Source organism: Elephantulus edwardii, unplaced genomic scaffold (assembly GCF_000299155.1).
Source record: "Elephantulus edwardii isolate Elephantulus edwardi_28Jun2011 unplaced genomic scaffold, EleEdw1.0 scaffold00283, whole genome shotgun sequence".
Taxonomy (NCBI): domain Eukaryota; kingdom Metazoa; phylum Chordata; class Mammalia; order Macroscelidea; family Macroscelididae; genus Elephantulus; species Elephantulus edwardii.
In genome coordinates, this window is record NW_006400033.1 from 3,096,808 (window position 1) to 3,117,356 (window position 20,549).

The 20,549-nt window shown below is 39.8% G+C and overlaps 1 protein-coding gene across 1 annotated transcript in view; it reads right to left on the reverse strand.

Annotated features, from left to right (window-relative positions):
* The window catches only part of DNAH6 (dynein, axonemal, heavy chain 6), a 383,600-nt gene that overhangs the window by 323,210 nt on the left and 39,841 nt on the right, over positions 1-20,549 (reverse strand). The window contains exons 2-6 of the mRNA XM_006900399.1: positions 18,624-18,773; positions 10,560-10,801; positions 6,889-7,156; positions 1,842-1,976; positions 1,629-1,749 (exon numbers count right to left, since the gene is read on the reverse strand). Of these exons, the coding sequence (XP_006900461.1) occupies positions 1,629-1,749; positions 1,842-1,976; positions 6,889-7,156; positions 10,560-10,801; positions 18,624-18,773 (916 nt within the window). The remainder of the gene's footprint in view (positions 1-1,628; positions 1,750-1,841; positions 1,977-6,888; positions 7,157-10,559; positions 10,802-18,623; positions 18,774-20,549) is intronic.

Genomic DNA, 20,549 nt, shown 5'->3' on the forward strand with positions numbered 1-20,549 from the left:
AAATGAAAAATAAATAAATAAAAATATTTTTAAAAAAAGAAAGGAAAAATATTTCAACGCAAGGAAAAATTATGGATAATGAATTTTCTTTTGAGAGGGTTTGATCTGTAGACACATACCACTCCACTCCTCTTTCCTGGAAATACCACTAGCCCCTTTTCCACATGCATTGAGTCATCTTCTAGAACTCATGTTCAACTAGGGCCAAGCCTGTGATCTATCTCATTCACTGCTATTGAGTCAGAGCCAACTCATAACTGGCCTTCCAGTGGGTTTTTGAGAGCGTGTAAACTGCATGGGAGGAGAATGCCCATCCTTCTCCTGAGGAGCTGCTGGTGGAGTCCATCCACCAAGAGGTGTTGCCTTTCAGACTAAGCCACCAGACCTTTCTAGTTCCTTAATTTTAGCAAACTTATTATCTCTATTGGGGAGCTCTGGTAGCTTAGTGGTATGGAATTGAGCTGCCAAAGAAAGGTGGTGGTGGTATGTACAATAGCTCTGAACCCTGTCCAATCTTGAATTAATCTCATTGTTTCCAACATATCCATCCCACTACTCTAGTCACTAAGTAAATTCATCTTATTCAGGATCTTCTTTTCCACCCTTCCAAGCATGATGACTTTCTCCAAGGACTGGTCCCTGCTAGCAATATACTCAAGTATGTGAGATGGAGCTTCAGAATCCTTGCCTCCAAGGAGCAACCTAGTTTCACCCTCCCCAGGACAGAGCGGTTTGTTCTCTTGGCAGTCCATAATAGATTTAATATTCTTCTCCAGCAACACAATTCAAAGGCATTGGTTCTTCTTGTATCATCCTCAGTCATTGTCCAGCTCTCTGATGTATAGCAAGTAATTGCAAAGGCCATGGCTTGGATCAGGTGCACCTCAGTCTCAAGACTGGCATTGCTGCTCTTCAACATTCTGGAGAAGTCCCTGACAGTAAATTTTCCCATTGTAATTTGTATTTTGATTTCTTGACTGCTGGTGCTAAGAGTGTTGACTGCGGAACCAAGCAAGCTGTTAAAGGTACACAGTTTTAATCCACCAATAGCTCTGCGGGAGAAAGATGGACAATCTCTTCCTGTGAGATTAACGGTATCTGAAAACCTACTGGAGGTCAGCTGTGGGTGCATTCTAACTCTGTAGTACACAACCATAGCAATTGTCTTCTCCTAGGGACTTCTGGTGGCTTAGTGATCAAGAGCTGCCCTGCCACCCTACATCAGTTACTCTGTGAGTGAAAGATGGGCAATCTCTCATGCATTTTACTGCCTTTGAAAATATGCTAGAGATTCAGCATGTAACATCAACAATTATCTCTACTGAGAGACTAGGCATACCTTTAAGCAGAGGCTATGAGTCCACTACAAATGTTTATAAATGTTTATGAAACAAGGTTTTGTGCTCAAATTAGAGCCAGTTTAGAAATATTAGTACATGTACAAGTAATGCAAGAAAAAAAGCAATGTTTGTCCCCACAATGCACACTAAATTTGTAACATGTCAAGCAAAATTTTGGAAGAACTGAAAAAGTAGATCAATATTCCAACTTATAAAAAGTAGAATTTGAAAAGCTCCTCTTTCAGGAAACCACCACTTCTATCTACGGGACTCCCTCTCCCTTCATACTTGAACTAGGTTCTAATGTGCAGTCATCAGGAACAAATCCCACGGCATGCAGGGCCATTCGGCAAGCCTTCCTGACCACGTCTTTTGCTTCATTTCGAAATTCTTCTAGGCGATTGGTCACCTAGACATTGATGAATAGGTATCATTAACACACTGAGGTAGTAACAGTGGTGGGGGAGGGAGTCTTAAATCTTACAGACAAAAATTCCTTACCTCCCCTAGTTTTACAACTTGTGCAGCCTTAAATTCCTTCAGGGTGTAGGTATGCCCTCTTTCAATATGAAAAAGTTTCATAAAACTCAACTGATAGCACAATTCATTTATTTTAAGAAGAGCTGGTCGCAAATACTGAATGAGATAAAAGAACGTATGATTTAGTAAAGAGATAACCCTGTGGGTTTTGAAGGTTTTGTTTGTTTTTGTGAAGATTTACAAAGATTGGTTTCATACATTCATTCATGCACACTTTCCTCTCCCCTACCCCTGTGTTTTTAAAATACAGAAATATTTGGGAAGCAGGAGAATTATTCTAAACAATAAATAGCTCTGAAAGTCAACTTTAGCTACAACTCTAAAATGCATATATTAAGCAGGAATGCTTCTAAAATTACTTCTAAACATGTTATCATGTGTAAATATCCAATTAATTTGTCTCAATTTCTTTCCCATTTGAATACATGTATATTTATTATATATTTAGGAAATAAAATGTAGGGCAAGAATCTTATCGATGTACTGGGCATTTGTTTTGATGTCAGTAAGTCTAGCTTATAGGTATAAAGATTCTCCCATATCACCTTGAGGACTTCACAATGTCCAGACAAGATGCTAATAGAAAGCTCGTCCAAAGAACAAAGCCATGCACAAAAGAGCCAAAGTCAATGAAAAAGTTTCAGTGAGAAAACAAGTTATCAAAAGGAGTGTCTTTGTTATCAAGAACCTGACTTGCATAGTGAGCTGAGACAACAAGTGGAAACATCTGTAAAATTAAGCTACACTATTGTTATGTGCCATCAAGTTGACTACAACTCACAGCAATCCTATGGACGGCAGATCTGAACCCTGCCCTTCCTGTGCCATCCTCACCATCTCCGCCACCATGGCCATCTTGTTGCAGGTTTCCCTCACTTACACTGACCCTCCAATTTCCCAAGCATAGTATATGTTCTTCTCTAAGGACTGGGCCCTCCTAACAACATGCCTGAAGTGTGTGAGATAAAGTTTCACCATCCTTGCCTCCAAGGAGCACTCTCTCCAAGACAGCTCTGTTTGTTCTCTTGACAGTCCATGGGAGGACATTGGGTAATCTACCCTGCCACAATCTTTCTGTAAGTTGCCATAAGAAGTCAAAGTTCTACGCTTCTTACTTTGAAAGCACAGGTAGCAAGGAAACCATTCTAAGGTTGTATACTCTTACTTCTCCTTGTCTACTCAAAGGAAATGTTGTTATATGACATAAAAATTCTACATTCATTTACTTGTATATATGACCCTGTTTCTCTCTTATACATAACACATTACTGAGCTCTTTTTCAAGAATTTCCAGACAAGAACAGACATTAAGACCAACAATGAAATAGTGCTTTATGTATTGACTTGGTACAAAAAAAAAAGATGTAATAAGAAATAAAGGTGCTAAGTGAAAAGTATGTTGTGAGAAACATCAGGAAGTTCCATAGTCATATGCGCCATCACATGAGAAACTGATGTGGTAAGAAAGAGGCCAAAGTATGGAGACTAATATATTAAGAAAAAAATATTCAATTAATTACTATGAATATAATAGCCAAAGTCAGGCAGTACAGGATATTCTGGCAAAGGAAGCATTAAATAACTATGAAATTAAGAGACACCTTGTCTATAAAGCAATTACTGATTGAAATGAAAAAAATAGAAGAATTTTTATTGCAAAGAAAAAATAAATGACAGTGAGTGAACGTGAGCAATAACTGAAAATGATATGAGATGTACCATGTGTTTCACCTGTTACTAGTCAACATGCAAGACCAAGAGGTACCTAACATTAAAATCATGTGGCACATCAATAGTATTAGGAAACTAATACTGAACACATACCAGAGTCTAGGAAAAAAGTGTAGCTCTGAGATGTGGGGTCTAGGAAACACTTATAAAATGTAGGCATAGTCCAGGATAGCTTCACTGGTCAATTCTACCAACTATTTGAAGAAATATTAATACCAATTGTTTACAAACTCTTCCAAAGTATAGAAGATTTGGGATTACTTCCTGAATCATCCTATGGAATAATTTCTCCTGATACCAAAAGCAAACAAACAAGAAAATTGAGGAAGAGTATTTCTTATAAAAGTAGATGCAAAAGCTCTCGTAAGTACCAGAAAGCAAATTCAGCTGCACAGAAAATGTGAATAAGATTTCTCCCAGGTATGTATGGTTATTTTACAGCTGAAAAATCAATTTCTAATAAACCCACATTATAATGGACAAAAATTACCTCACAAAATACAGGAAACAACTTTTCAAAGCTTTGAAAACAGGTGACACAGAATTGGAATCCCTGAGAGAAGAAAAGCAAATAAGATAAAATACAAAATTATGCAGGCTTTCTGCTGGGAAGCACTTTCTGGATTGCAGTGACGACAGGGGACAATCTACACAGAGACTTCACTCTGAAGGTCATCTGAGGACATGGATGGTGAAGTTCAGGGTCACTGAGTAAGAGTTTTAGAGGGTAGACTCTACAGTGGAGAAAGTCCTGGAACCTGCATATGGTACTTAAATGAAAATAAAGTTGTGCATACTCCCTACAGACAAGCAACAAACTACTTGGAAAAGAACCGCCAGGGAAACTGTGAGCCTGAAAACCAGTGATGCATGGGGAAGTGAGGCAACATTAGGGGCTACAGCCAGCCAAAGAGGAAAGGCACTTCTAAAGACCACAGCTGTTCAGATAAGCATTTGCTAGACTGAATAGATACTACTATTGCTAGACTACTATTTGAATGGTGGACTGAGAGAAAAGCATACCTTGGCATAGCAAAAAGAGAGGATAAATCTTCAGGACTGATAGAGACAATTTAAATTTAAATACAGAAGAACCACTTCACACAACCAGTACAAATTTATAAAAAATAGTTCTTAAAATGTGGTAAAAGATGGAAAATGGTTAAATTTTATTCTAAAGAAGGAAAAATAGTTTAAGATGATGGATAGAATCTAAATGAAATTTGAGGTCTAAGGGTTGAGTTTGATGTTCTTTTAAGAACTGAATTTTACACAACTTAGAAAGCTGAATAGGATTAATGACCTGAGATGAACATCTTATTACATATTTTTTGCACTAATATATTTTTTTGTGGTGATGGTTGTTGTTGTGTGCTGTTAAGTCACCTGAAACTCATAGTGACCCTATGCACAATAGTTCTGAACTCTGTCCTATTCTGAGTCAATCTCACTGTCTCTGACACAGCTACCCTCATTATTTCTAGTTATTGGCCTCATCAGGGTCTTCCTCTCCTGTGTTCTCCCTCCACCCTTCCAAGCATGATGTCCTTCTCCAAGGACTGTTCCCTCTTGGCAACATGCCCAAAGTATTTCAGATGGAGCTTCAAAACTCTTGCCTCCAAGGAGCAGCTTGTTTAACAGGACAAACCAGTTTGTTCTCTTGGCAAGTTCAATACTCTTCCCATATTCCTTTTTTTCTCCTTTCGTGAATGTCTGGCATAGTTAGTCTTCTAGACTATAGTGTAAAGGGTTCAACTGTGCAAATGACTTACTTAGTTTTGACTTTCACCACATGGCTGCGTGACACTAGACTAATGTGAATGAGGTAAACAGCACCTTTTAGGGGCAACATGAAAACAAGTTTGTAGACTACTGATGAGGGGACTGGTCAGCCTTGCCATCACACTCGGTTTAAATTCAGCAAGTTCTGTGAAAGCAAATGAGAATCTCACTACTAGCAAGAGAGAAGAATCAGAGTCCAGCATGTGTGCAATTGGACCAGAGATTCCTGGACAGCTCAGACTGGGACCTAGATGAGAGTAAACATAGAATAGGGGCCGACAATAGCAACAAACTAGAGACTAAAGTGACACAAAGCTAAGAATGGCTGCTGACCCATGGAGCTGGAGCTAGAGGCCAGAGCCTTTGCCCAAGTTTGCTGGATGATAAAGCAGGGCAGGGGGGAAGGAGGCAAGACCATAATAGGCAGGGTTAAGAAAGCTTTGTATCATGAGTCTGAAGCCTTGGTGATTAAAGTAAATGGATCTGCTTGCACACCCAAAAAGTTAACCTGATTGAATAATTATAACCTGCTACTTTATCTAATAAAGCCTATCATCATGGGTATGACACATACATTCTACATGGCCATGCTTTGGACTATCAGATTCAGCAGCGAAGCAACAAAACCCTGGGAAGGATGGTTGGTACTAGAATTGATGGAAGCAGGTGCAGAGAGCATGAGGCACATCCAGCCTCATAGGAACCAGTTCTGTGTGGTGGGTGTTTTGGATGGACACTGTCCCCTGTGGAGTTAGTGGAAGGCATATGTCTCCACTCCCACATCAGTGCAAAGCACTCTTTTTACAAAATTAATATGTTCCAAGTGAAGGATACAACAGCAAAAAGCAAACTGAAGTCTTCAGACCTGATAGAGTGATGACTCTGTAATCACAGAAATAGACAAGTGAGGCACCAGGACCCTAAGCATAATAGTAATGGTGACTCCAGTTCACTCCTGGGGCTAATGCAGAAAACTGCTAACACAAAGTGTAATTTCAAATACAGTCACAAAGTTTTCAACCGTTATTTTCCATAATCACCTCCTTCTCTAAAACAAATATTGTAACATTTTCTATGATAGAGGAACACATATACTGGGAGGTATTGATTCTTGAATACAAGATCATAAAATTACCTTAGTTCATAAAGTCCAGAGTGTCAAAGACACCGAGAGGTAAATGTAGCTAGTCTACCTGTCCCAAAGGCTATACAAGTTCTCTGATCAAAAACAAACTTTTAGACTTTAAGACTGCATCTAATCAAAGATACCCTGTGCAATTCTTTCCTTCTACTTTGCATTTTGCAACCCACTTAAAGTGTAGAAATATCACAAGACTGCCGGAGAAGTAAAAAGCCAGAATGAAATAGTGAACTCCTATAAAAAGAAGAAATATTCTATTTCAGGGACAGTCTACACCAACACTTGTAATATATGCATATGTCTTTTTTTCCCCTGTGGGTGAATTAGTTGAAAAGAGAATTAATAAATACTTACTTCATTAACAATGAACAAATTAATTTTTAGAGAATCTCGGCATGCAGTAATTTTCTTGGAGCGGACATTCTTCTTCCACACATAAAAAGCCTTCCATTTCCGGAAAAGTGAAAATATAGGAATCTTTGTGAGTTTTTGGTGGTATAGATATTCCTGTTCCCATCGCTCAAGCTCTATATATTCAACTTCTCCACTTGAAATGTGTGTGACTGCCTTCGGACTAATAGTATAGTAGTCATTTTTATTGAGGTTCTCATAGCTTACAATTCTGTGAATAAATGAATTGGGGATAAATTTGGCATGTATTCAATACAAAATTAAACAGCTGCACTACTTTATATTGTGAAGGAATAAAACATTTCTAGAAAAGATAAAGTATTTTGCTGAAACTGAGGAATACCTTAAGTTCTTGATGCAGAAGGTCAAGGACTGCAGCCTTAAATATGGATTAAAGCTCAACATCAACAAAGCAAAAGTTCTCACCACTGGGCCAATTGGTAGCATCAAAACAGACAATGAAGAGATTGAGACTGTTAATAGCTTCCATTTGTTAGGCTCCACAATCAGCAATCTTGGTACCAGCAGCCAGGAAATTAAAAGATAAATTGCATTGGGAAAGTCAGCTGTCAGGGACCTCTTCAGGGTCAATCTAGAGACTAAGGTGCACCTGATACAGGCCATAGTTTTCGCAATTACTTGCTATGCATCAGAAAGCTGAACAATGATGAGGGATGATAAAAAGAGAATTGATGCCTTTGAGCTGTGATGATGGATAAGAGTATTGAATATACCATGAACTGCTAGGAAAACAAACACGTTCATTCCAGAGAGGGTGAGACCAGGTTGTTCCTTGGAGGTAAGGATTCTGAAGCTTCATTTGCCATACCTTGGGCATGTTGCAAGGAGGGACCAATCCTTCGGAGAGGAACATCATGCTTGGGAAGGTAAAGAAACAGCACAAAAGAGGAAGAACTTCAATGAGATAAGTGACTAGGGTAATAAGGATAGGTGTGTCAGAGGCAATATGATTGGCACAGGATAAAGCAGGGTTTAGGAGTATTATACATAGGGTCGCTATGAGATGCAGGCGACTGACTTGACAGCACGACAACAACAACAGCAAAAACAATAAAATATTTAAGTTGAATACATAAGAAGAGGGTAGACTGCTTTCAAAGAACAGTTGGCCTTCTAGCTAGCTCAAAAAGATTTTATCACATTTGTAATCAGTTTGCTAATTTCAAATGTATACTGTTTTCCATAAATTAAACCAAGCTGATCATAGCCCTCTTTGAACTGTGCGTGAGGGAGCCCAGGAAGGAAAGAGTTCAGAAGCAGGTGACTTCAGCAGGGACCTAGCGAGATTCAATGTACAGGTGAAACAGTAAGGTGATGTGGAATTCCTTTATATTTACATAACACAAATTCCACATACTGATCCAGTCCTGGGGACTTAACTGTACTGATCAATGAGATTTGTTGTTATGTCCCACTGAGTCAGGACTGGCCATAGCTGACTCTGCAGTGGGATTTCAGAGGCTGGAAATCACATGTGAGGAGACTGCCTATCTTTCTCTAGTGGAGTAGTTGGTGGATTTGAACCGCACATCTTTGGTTTGCAGAAGAACTCTTTACCACTAAGCAAGCATTAGGGTGAAACTAAGGTTGTTCCAACAACCACTGATGGCAAAGAGGTTAACTGGCACACCCTTAACTGAAAGGTTGGTGGCTCGAGCCTAACAGCCACAAGAGGAAAATGTAGCCGTCAACCTCTGTAAAGATCACAGCCTTGCAAACAGTATGGGAAGTGGAGGGGTCTCTGTTGGCCTGGAGGGTCACTCTGAGGCAGATTCAACTTGACAGCAATGAGTTTGGTTTTATACCTACTGAGCTAACCATTAAAACAATTACAAACTCACATATGTGGATCTTCTAATTATTCCAGCAACAAAATTGTCTTAAAACAATATACAGAAAGCATATTGTTATTACTTGCCTCCGAGTCTAGTATGACTGATAGTAAGTAACCCTAATGAATAAAAGACCTGAACCCTGTTCTGTCCTGTGCCATCCTCACACTTTCTGACACACAAGAGCCCATTGCAGCCATCATCATGTCAATCCACTTGCTTGAGGGTCTTCCTCACCTTCCCCGACACTCCACCCTTCCCGGCATCATGTCCTCCAAGGAATAACCCCTCTTATCAACATGTGAAGTATGTGAGGTGAAGTCTCAGCATTCTTGCCTCCAAAGAACACTCTAGCTGTACCCTCTCTAAGACATAATCTTTGTTCTCTTGGACATCCATGCAATGTTCAGTGCTCTTCTCCAACACTACGGCTCAAAGGTGTCAATTCTTTTCCTGTCATCCTTAATCATTGCTCAGTTTTCAGATGTATAGCAAGCAATATGAAAGACTATGGCCTGAATCAGATGCATCTAAGTTCTCAAACTAACATCGCCACTCCTCAATAATTTGGAGAGATCCTTAACTGCAGATTTTCCCAGTTCAAATGCATCACCTTATTTCCTGAGAGCTAGTACCAAGGGTGTTAATTATGGATTCAAGTATGATGAAGCCGTTGACAGTTTCAATCTCTTTTCCATCCACCATGACATTGCCTATCAGTCTAGTGGTAAGAATCGTTGTTTTCCTAACATTGAGTTGCAATTTATACTGAAGGCTGCATTCCCTTATCTTCTGAAAGTGCTTCAAGCTCTCCTTACTTTCAGCCAGCACCATTGTTTCATCTTTATAATGCAGGTTATTGATGAGTCTCCCTCCAATCTGGATGCTGCACTCTTCATGCATGTGAATATTATTCATTAATAATAATAATAATAATAATAATAATATCATAATTTCAGAGTACCTTAAAAATTCCAATTTCTAATTGTTATGGATCAAACAGTGTCCCCTAAAATATGTTGAAATCCTAATCCCTATAACTGTGTATATAATACCATTTGGGAGCAAGGGGGAGTATAGGGTTTCTCTGAAACTTACTCACTTTTGAGATTTTAAAAGAAGAGGGGGGAAAAAGAAAATAAAAAAAGAAGAGGGGAGGCATATTGAAGCAAGCACAAATGAAGGAGGTGGTAACTGCCACTCGAAGTTCACCAAGGAAAATCTGTTAACATAGCCACTGCAAGAGAACTTCCCAGTGACAGTCTTCTCGAATTCTGTGCCTGGATTTGAGTCTCTAGCCGCCTCAACTATGAGAAAATAAATATCTACTTCTCAAAATCCAGTTGTGGGACTTGTGTTATGGCAGAAAGAAGATACTACTCTATAAAGGAAGGCTGATAAGGAATGTGAAAGAAATCAGGTGTCATCTATTTGCTATTCATTGCCATTTTCTTTTCTCAGTAATCACGGAGTTCCAAAATATGTTAGAAAAAAACAGATTAAAACCAAATGGCAGTATATTATATAAGTGTATGAGAGCAGAATAGAAGTGCACTACTCCATAAAGAGGGTATATGTGCATAAAGAAAGAAAAGGTAAATAGAAAATTAAGGATTGTGATTCTAGTCCATTTATCATTTCAAAGGACCCAAATCATTTTTACTACATCTGCCTTTAGTGCAGAATCACTTATGAATTATGCATGCAATTTTATTTACAGTTTTCAGTGCTAAATAAATTGCTTCATAAAAGGGAACTCACTTCAGGTTATATGTGTCATATTCAATGGAGGACCTTGCCACTGCAGAAACCATGTAAAAAAATCCAAGGTTTTCATTTTCACGGATTATTTTAATGATTTGCAAGGGATCACGGATGTTGGCCTTAATAACCTCTTCCCGCTCGTGAAAAACGTGCTCAGGTAAGCCTGCAGTGCTAGCCTTTTGGATACGAGGCAGTTTAGGTAGAAAGGGAGAGAACACATCAAGAGAGGGCTTCTGTATCTATAAAACAAAACATTCCACATTTAAAATAAAATAATTTCCAGGGAAAAAACCCAAAGAAAATGAAGCTATAAAAACATTACAAACTTATTACTTAAAAGGGCTAATTATCACACTGCATGAGATATCTAGATCCCAGAAGCAAGCACTTGGAACTGATTTTTTTAAAATTAATTTTATTTTATTTGTGATTTCAATGAAAGTTTACAGAAAAGTAAGATTTTTCATTTATTCCTTATTGCACATATGTTACTCCCTCTCCCTCCCTTACTTCCCCCTACCCCAGTTCACTTGTTTTGGTTTTTAAAATATGTATTGATTGTTGCACAATTACCTCCCTCTCCCTCAGTCCTCTTTGCAATATACCTCTTATTCTCTTAATCATATATTCCTTTTAAACAATTCTTTCCTTCATCTATTCTAGTGAAATGTTCATTATCTATCCATTTTTTTTATCTTCAGAGTAGGCACTTTATTCGCACAGCATTTTAATTCTTTTTTTTTTACACAGTTGTCTTTAAACTTATTTAGCAATCATTGAAAAAAATGTAATCACATCATTTTTTTGGTCACTCTTTTGAATATGTTGTTGTTATGGTGTTGCTGTTTAGTTGATTGCAACTTAGAATCAGCAGTTTGAACTCACCAGCAGAAGAGATTTAGCAATCCACTTCCAAAACGACTGTCTAGGAGACTCTCTGAAGCAATTCTACTTTCTACAGGATCTCTATCAGAAGTTAGTCAGAATTAACTATGATACACAACAACCCCTTGTAATTCATCTGGTGCCCTTTCAAAATGGGAACTTGTTTGATGCTTTTTTTTTCCTTACTGACATTTTAGTTAAGTTTTAAATTTTGAGACAATAACAGAGTCAAGGACCACAGCCTTCAATAAGGATTGAGGCTCAATATCAAGAAAACAAAGATTCTCACCACTGGGCTAATTGGCAGCATCATGATAGACAGTGAAGAGAATGAGACTGTTAACATTTTTAGTTTGCTTGGCTCCCCACAATTAACACACTTGGCACCAGCATCCAGAAAATTAAAAGACATATTGTAATGGGAAATTCTGCTCTCCAGAGTACTGAAGAGCAATGAAGTTGCGACTGATACAGGCTATGGTCTTTGCAATCACTAGCATCAGAGAGCTGGACAACGAGTTAGGATGATAGAAGGAGAATTTATGCCTTTGAGCTGTGGTGTTGGAGAAAAGTATTGAATATACCATGGACTGCTAAGAGAATGAACAGTTTCATATTATAGAGGGTTAAACTAGGCTGCTCCTTGGAGGCAAGTATTCTGAAGCTTCATCTGACATACTTTAACATGTTGCAAGAAGGGACCAGTCCTTGGAGAGGGACATCATGCTTGGGATGGTGGAGGGACAGCACAGAAGAGGAAGACCCTCTATGAGATGGATTGATTCAGTGACTGAGGTAATGGGGTTAGGTGTGTCGGAGACAGTGGTTTGGCACAAAATAGAGCAGGGGTTAGGGCTGTGTGGTACATAGGCTTGCTATGAGTCACAGGCAACTCGATGGCATATAACAACAACAACAAATATTTGTAATTGTAAGAAATTACACAGTTCCTGTGTATTCTTCACCCAATGTCATTTCCTCATTATATTTTTTTTTATAGGCCAATGACTGTAAGATGTATTTTTGATGTTGAAAGTGTGTTTTTTTTAAAATAAAAACAAAATCTTGTCTTAGATACAATCATAAACAGTATTTTTTTTTCTAAACAATTACTGTATTGTTGAGTCAATTCCAAACTCTTCTCAATTCCATGTGGGCAGGGAGAAAATTGCGGCAATGAATGAATGGAAATCCAAAACCTCTGTAAAAAACAAAACAAAACAAAAAACCATGGGATCTAGGTTAGGTTCTTTCTGCCCAGATGTGTGGACCCTACTGCTCACATATTTGTCTAGTTTCTCTCTCTGGTGAGATGGTGAGCATTAAAGTCCAACACAGGCCACGCTGACCAGCATAGGCAGGAATCTGGACATGGAGTCTTTGCCGGGCCACACTGAGGCTGTCAGGGCAGGTCTCTGCAGGAGCAGATGGAGTGCGTGATTAGAACCCTTAGAATCTTGATTTCTTGTCTGCAATTCCAGGGAGGCCCAAGGAGGGCCTTGGGAACAGGAGGGCAGTTATGTGTATAGTTCCCTAAGTTGGAGGGGCTTCTCTAGTCCCGCAGGTTGTGTAAAGTGGAGAAGATGAAAATGTATTTGGAAGCAGGGAGAGCACTTCTCCCTAAGAGTGCTTGATGTTTCCAGCAAAGGTGTGATCCGTGCTGTCAATGCTGCCATGAGGTTGGCATGTAAGATGGAACTGGAATATTTTCAAGAGATGGTAAAGAACAAAGCAGATGAGGGTGAACTATATGGGAAGCACATTTGAGAAGATGGGATTTCTGGGCACAGGTCACCAGAGCTCACAGTTCCTCATGCTCTACACCAGGCTAGACACTGGGGGTGGTCTTGACCTGTGACACCTGGCAGGTTTGGAGAGAGGTTTGGTAGGTAATCACTCATTCATTGCCATAGAGTTGAAACTTTCTGAGGGGGAGGAGATTACCCACCTCTTTCCTGTGGAATAGATGGTGGATTTGGATTGCCAGCCTTTGGTAGAGTAGCACAATTTCCCTTCCACTAGGCCACCCAAGCTCCCTACCATACACTGTATTGTATTGTAAATTAGTCTCTGGTGATAGGTAGAGTTCAAGGGCAGTCTCCATTTCTCAGAGGACTTAAGGGCTAGAGAACAGAGCAGAGAGCTACACTCTGCAGAACTGGCCTGCCCTGCAGCAGTCAAGTTCATGCCTCCATGGAGTTTCAGCCTCTGGGATTGAAAATAGAGGAGCAAAATAAAGCTCTTGTCATTAAATTAGAGAAAGGCATTTGGTTAGGGCTAGCTGTAAAAGTGCCTGCTTGCCTTCTCTTCTTCCTTTTACAAAGATCTAGTTTGTATGAAGTTGCACTATTGACCTAGTGGCAGTGCCCTTCTAGCAGTTAAAATCCACCAGTGGCTCTGAGGGGGAAAGATGAGCTGTGAGATTACAGCCTCAGGAACCCAAGGAAAGGTCAGCTATGAGTAGATTCTGACTCAGCTTCTATGAAAAAAATTGTTCCCATGCATGAGACACATGGTGACACATCAGTTAAGTGTTGGCCTGTTCACTGAAAGGTCATCAGTCCTGACACACCAGTTACTGTGGGAGAAGGTCGGCTTCCATGAAGACGTACAGCCTTGGAAATGCGAGGCAGTTCTCTGTCCCACGGGTCCGCATGGTTGGAATCTGCTCAAGGCCAGTGGGGCTGTGTGCACAACACAGGATGCTGGTGGTCCAGACAGTTATGTGCTTGGCTGCTACCTGAAAATTTACCGGGTTGAACCCACTCAGTGGCTCCATAGGACAAAGACCTGAAGATCTACTTCTGTGGCCATTACAGCCAAGGACATCCTCTGGAGCAATTTTCCTATCTATCCATTCTTATCCTCTACTCCTCCCAAACCCTCATGTCAGACCTGCTTTATAACAGTGGTGCTATGCAGTGTTTATCCCTTTGTGATTGAAATATTTCATTCAGAATAATGTCCTGCAGGGTCACCCATGTTGTATAATGTTTTATGAGTTCATTGTTTTCCAGTGCTGCATAATATTCCATCGTATGAATATACCATAGTTTTTCTATCCACTCATTTGGTGATGGGCACTTGGCTTGCCTCCATCTCTTTGCTATTATAAACGATACAGCAATAAATGCAGATGTACATATATCTGTTTGAAAGGCAATTATGACTTCTTTAGAGTACATTCCTAGTAGTGACATTGCTGGGTCAAATGGTATTTCTACTTTTAACTTTCTGACAAAGCACCAAATTGCCTTCCATAGCAGTTACACTATTTTACACTCCACCAGCAGTGAATTTTTGAATATTTTGTTCAAAACATTGTTAAGCAATGTCAGTACTCCTTCCTTAAGTATATTCAGCTCCTTCAAGAAAAACAGCCTCAACAGACATATCGATGCACATATCAACATACCCATATCAATGTTTTCTACATCCAGTTAACATCATCACTCTTTTGGCTTGGTGGCTCTACATTCACCGAGTGTGGCTTCCACTTCCTAAGCTCCTTGTGAGAATCTCACTTTATTCCAATGAACATGGTCTTACACAGGTATTATAAGAATTCCTAATAAACCTGTGAGAGCAATGCTTACATCAAGCATTTGCAATCTCTGTGCAATAGCCATATAGAAGGATATATTTTATTAACCTTTTATGTATTGCCTATTTTGTATGCCCTCTGCCATCAAGTAGTCCCTGGCTCAGCAGCCCAATTGGGTAGAGTCAAACTGCTGCCACCTCACATACTTCAGGCATGTTGTAAAGAGAGGTCAGCCACTGGAGAACAACATCATGCTCGGGAAAGGGGAGTCAGTCTAAAAGAGGAAGACCCTCAAGTAGATGGATTGGCATTTTCTGTCAATGGGCTCAAGTGTGTGATGGTGAGGATGGCACAGGATAGGACAGGGTTCAACGTCACTGCTCACAGAGTCACTGTGGGTTGTACCTGACTCGATGGCACCAGACACCAACAACAGAACTACTGCCTGTAGTTTCTCTTGGTTGTAAATTTTTAGGTAGCTGACTGTCCATCTTTTCCCCTGATGGTTCAATCAGTAGGTGAGCTCTTTAACTACTACACCAGGGCCTCTCAAATTCAAATATGCATATGAATTGCCTAAGAACCTTACTGAAAAATCTATATTCCATGGAGCTCTGGTGGCCTAGTGATAAGAAGCTATGCTGCATAAGACCATTATTGTAAAAATAGGACAACTATTAAAATATGTATAAGAACTCACAGGGGTCGAAGGTGTGAGAGCAGAGGAGTAAGTATAGGTAGAGGTGAAACCACAGGGTTGCACAGTTTGGTGGGTGGGGCAAGGAAAGGGGAAGGATTCAGGCAAAAAAATAGGGGGTAATGATGGGCAAGGTCCAATGGTGATTAATCTTATGAAATAAGATGCATGAGAATGATTGTCTGAAACACGGTTTGAATGAAGAATAGGATGAAATGCAATGCATATTGATCTCTGTAAGCAAACCAATTAAAAAAAAAGCTGTGCTTTAATGCCATGAGGTTCAAATTCACCAGCTCCTTCCAGGGAGAAGGATGGGCAATCTCCTCATGTGAGATTTACTGCTGCTGAAAACCCACTGAGGGTCGGCTATGAGTCAGTTCTGACTCAATAATAAAAATAACATTATAAATATAAGGAGCCATGGTGGTGCAGTGGATAAGGATTTGGCTATCAACTTATTGCATATTGTTGATTTGGAACCAACCCATAGCTGACCCTCCAACAGGTTTTCAAAGGCAGTAAATCACAGGAAGAGACTGCTCATCTTTCTCTTACAGAGCAGGTGATGGATTCAAACCACATACCTTTGGGTCGACAACATAACTTCTTACTTGTAACCACCAGAGCTCCCTATTAACTTAAAGGCAGGCAATTCAACCTAACAGGCAGTCTTTGGGAGAAAGTTGAGTCAGTGTGTCTCTTGAAAGATTTCCAGCTTTGGAAATGCTTCGGGTAGTTTTACACTGGACTGCAGGGTCATGATGAGTTCAAACTGACTCAACAGTAGTGTTGCTTGATTGTTTGGTTTGTTTTTTTTAAAAAATAGTATACAGGCTTTGTTGAAAAATGATTTAATTTAATTCCTATTGGTGTAACTTTTAGTATACCTGATAGGGTTTTTTGATAGGGTTGATTGCCGTAAACTTGATTATCACAAACTCTGTGAAACAACTTCTTTAAACACTTTGTATTCTCAGTCTCCAATGAAATACGCCCTATCAAAACATAAATATGAAAGGAGAAGCCTAGAAGTTCAAGTGCTGTGTCTAATGCTACAAAAATGGAAGGAAACACATCTTTGAATTAACAAAATAAAGTGCTTCTTTCACTGATTGGCTAGGGATGCAGCTGTGGTGTTCTCTCATGTGAAACAGTTGGTACTCCTGAAAATACTCAGAAACAGAAAAAAATGCACATTGTCTGTCACTATGTTACAATAAGGATGATCTTGATCTCTCTCATTGCCATCAATTCTGAACAGACTCAGAGCTGACCCTCCACTGAGTTTCAGAGATTGTGTTTCAGACACAGTCTGCACATCTTCTTTCTGAGAAGCTACTGGTGCATTCGAACCTCCTAAGAGGTACCGCTTTCAGTTAGCAGTGCAATTCCCTACAGATTAGGCCACCAAAGCATATTTACGAGCATGGAGTCGTAACGGTTTAACAAAAAACACTGGATTTCCTCTTACTGAATTATCCTTTTAAAACTTTTTCTGCATTCTAAGTAAAATATCTCTTCAGTAAGGGGACTACATCATTTCATCGGCACATATATTTCAGATCATTTAAATCACTAGGTGGATTATCACACTGAGCTACAATGGGCTCAAGCACAGCAAAGGCTGTGAGAACAGGTCAATCAGGTAGTTTCTACCTTGTCTGCAGGCACTGGGTCACTGAGAGTCAGGACCAGCCTCACTACACTCAGCAGACGATGTGATTTTGCTTATGACTTTTGTTCATAGGGTCGCTATGAGTTGCCTACAACTCGATGGCACTTAACAACACAGAGAGTGACCAGTTGGCTTAGTGAACTGAAAGTGATGCTACCAAGTCAAAGGTAGCGTGACTCTAATCTGCGGCTCTCGGGCCTGTTTGTAATTGTTTTTGGTCAAACATTCTTCTAGGTCGTATAGCCCTGGTGTGTCCACTTGCCGTACAGAAGTAACTTGTGGTTGTTGTGAAGCTGAACACTGTGACACTGATGTGTCAAACACGACAATGGTTACCCATGGCTGACAGTGTTTGGTGGTGCTCTCTGATTAAAACAAGCTTGGAAGCAGGAGTAGCACCCACTTCCATAATACTTTCCAACTGGAAACCTTATGAATCTGGAGAAAGGATGAAAGTAATGCAAGTGTTGAGGACTTTCGTTCATAGGGGCGCTATGAGTCGCCTATGACTCGATGGCACTTAACAATAACAACAACTAAATTTATGCACTAACATATTCTCAAGGTCTTGGATAAGGGTTTGTTTTATTTTCTCATTTTAAGGCATATATTATATAAAGTAAAACACTTATAATATTCCTCTCTGATACACAAACTAATTTGATGTCATTATTTCTTAATTATAAGAAGCCTTTAAGTTTTCTTCCTGCTTTCTTTGTTACTAAAAAAAAAATCACTGTTACATTTTTATTCTAAATTTATCTCAAGGAATTGCTATTAGAAAACCAAACCTTTTCTCTAGTGATAGGCCTTTCTTTACAGGCAACCGTCTTCACAATAATTCTCATGAGCAACAAAAACTCTTTCAAAGCTTTTCAAGCTTTGTCTTTCAAAGCTTCTGTGTTTTATTGCTTTCCACAAGGCCTTTAATGACTGCCTTTTTTAAAAGTAATGATGAAAATTTCACATGACTTTTGCAACATAAAAAAATACCACCTAGTTTGTTTGTTTTTTTTTAAAAAACACACGTAGTTTTTTTAACACCAAAGAAAAGGTTAGAAGACAATGAGACAATGTACAGATGTTGAAAATCCCCTTTATGATTTTCCTTTACAGTCCAAGTTTGCATTATATAGAGAATACTAAGAAATATTATATTCCCCAAGCCTGTTATGCAAGGTGATAAAAATGTTGCTGCTTTTTTATGTATTAAAATATACTTATAATGCTATATAATCAATTATTTGAATACTACACCTGCTTTTTCTCCACATCATCTTGAGATTCAGGAAACTGAGCAGACTCAGTGTAACTTTTTCTCGTGGGCACTGGAGGTTTTAGAACTCCCAAAGAGATTCTTTCTTTGTATTCTGGCTTCTTGTGATCTTGGTAGATCTTTAACACTGGCTATGGAGAATAAAGAGGCACATTAATTTATATTTCACATGAGTGAAATTTGTAAATGTGTCTAATTCTCACTACTATTGAACTTTATTATAAATTCACCTTCTCCTTGGATGAATTGTTTTTTTATCCCAGGCCCAATTCAAGGAGTAGCTAAGATCATTTCCTACCCGTGGCGTGTTTTCTAACTATTGCTCCTACGAGGTTGTCATTCATTTTATATCTCAAATAACCAATAAACGATGCTAGATAGAAGGTTACGACCAAAGAAAAATCTGGCATTCTTTGCACCTTATGCATAAATGATCCAGCACTTCTAATACCATAAATGATTGAGGATCTAAGGAATGATGGCATTATTTTAGACTAGGAGGCTAAGTATGGCATCAGGATTGCAGGAAGAATAACCAACAATCTGCGTTATGCAGATGACACAACCCTGCTTGCTGAAACTGAGGAGGACCTGAAGTGCTTGCTGCAGAGGGTCAAGGACTGCAGCCTTCAGTATGGACTGAGGTTCAATGTCAAGAAGACAAAGATTCTCACCACTGGTCTGATTGGCAACATCATGATGGATGGTGAAGGGATTGAAATTGTTCACAGTTTTAGTTTGCTTGGCTCCACAGTCAGAATTATTGGCACCAGCAACCAGAAAATTAAAAGGCTAATTGCGATGGGAAAGTCTGCAGTCAGAGACCTCTCTAAAGTACTGAAGTGCAACGATGTCAGTCTGGAGACTAAGGTGTGCCTGATACAGACCATAATCTTTGCAATCACTTGTTATGCATCAGAGAGCTGGACAATGACTAGGGATGATAGAAGGAGAATTGATGCCTTTGAGCTGTGGCACTGAGAAGAGTATTGAATATACCATCGACTGCTAAGAAAATGAAGAGGTTTGTCCAACAGAGGGTGAAGCCAGGCTACTCTTTAGAAGCAAGGATTCTGGATCTTTATCTGACATACTTTGGAAATGTTGCAAGGAGGGACCAGTCCTTGGAGAAGGACATCATGCTTGGTAGGGTGGAGGGACAGCACAGGAGGGGAAGGCCCTCGATGAGATGGATTGATTCAGTGACTGGGGTAATGGGGGTAGGTGTGTAAGAGATAGTGATATTGGCACAGGATAGGGCAGAATTTAGTTAGGCTGTTGTACATAGGTTCGCTATTAGTTGCAGGTGACTCAATGGCACATAACAATAACAGCAATCTAACTTCAAACTTGTTGCTGTTGTTGTGTACCATAGAGTCATAACCGACCCATAGCTGACCCTCTGGTGGTTTTTCAGAGACAGTTAATCGCCATATGGGAGGAGATTACTCATCCTTCTCCCCCAGGGCAGCTGGTGATCTCAAATCGTGTGTCTTCAGGATTTCAGTACAGCTTCTTGCCACTAGGCTAGATAGCACTATTAAAGATAATGAAATGCAGAGAGATCCAAGATGGCGGCAGAGGCAGAGACAGCGTGGTGAGCTGTGGGAACAGCGAACCACTTAAAGCAGGGCCATTATGGCCTTCCACAGACTTCAGCTTATTAATAATTGAACACTTAAACAGGTGATGACTGACCCTCAATGAAGATCGAGGCTCAACAACAGGAATTCAAGGATTCCCAAGGAGAAATGGGTGAGTCTCGTGGCTCCCAACGCCCCCCCTGCAGAGCCCTCGCTGCACCGCACAGTCACTGCAGCTCCATGAGGCTTCCACAGCCTGAACGAATGGATTCCCTCACCCAGGATGGATGCTGGGCACCGGCCCTCCTCAAGACTGGTACAGTG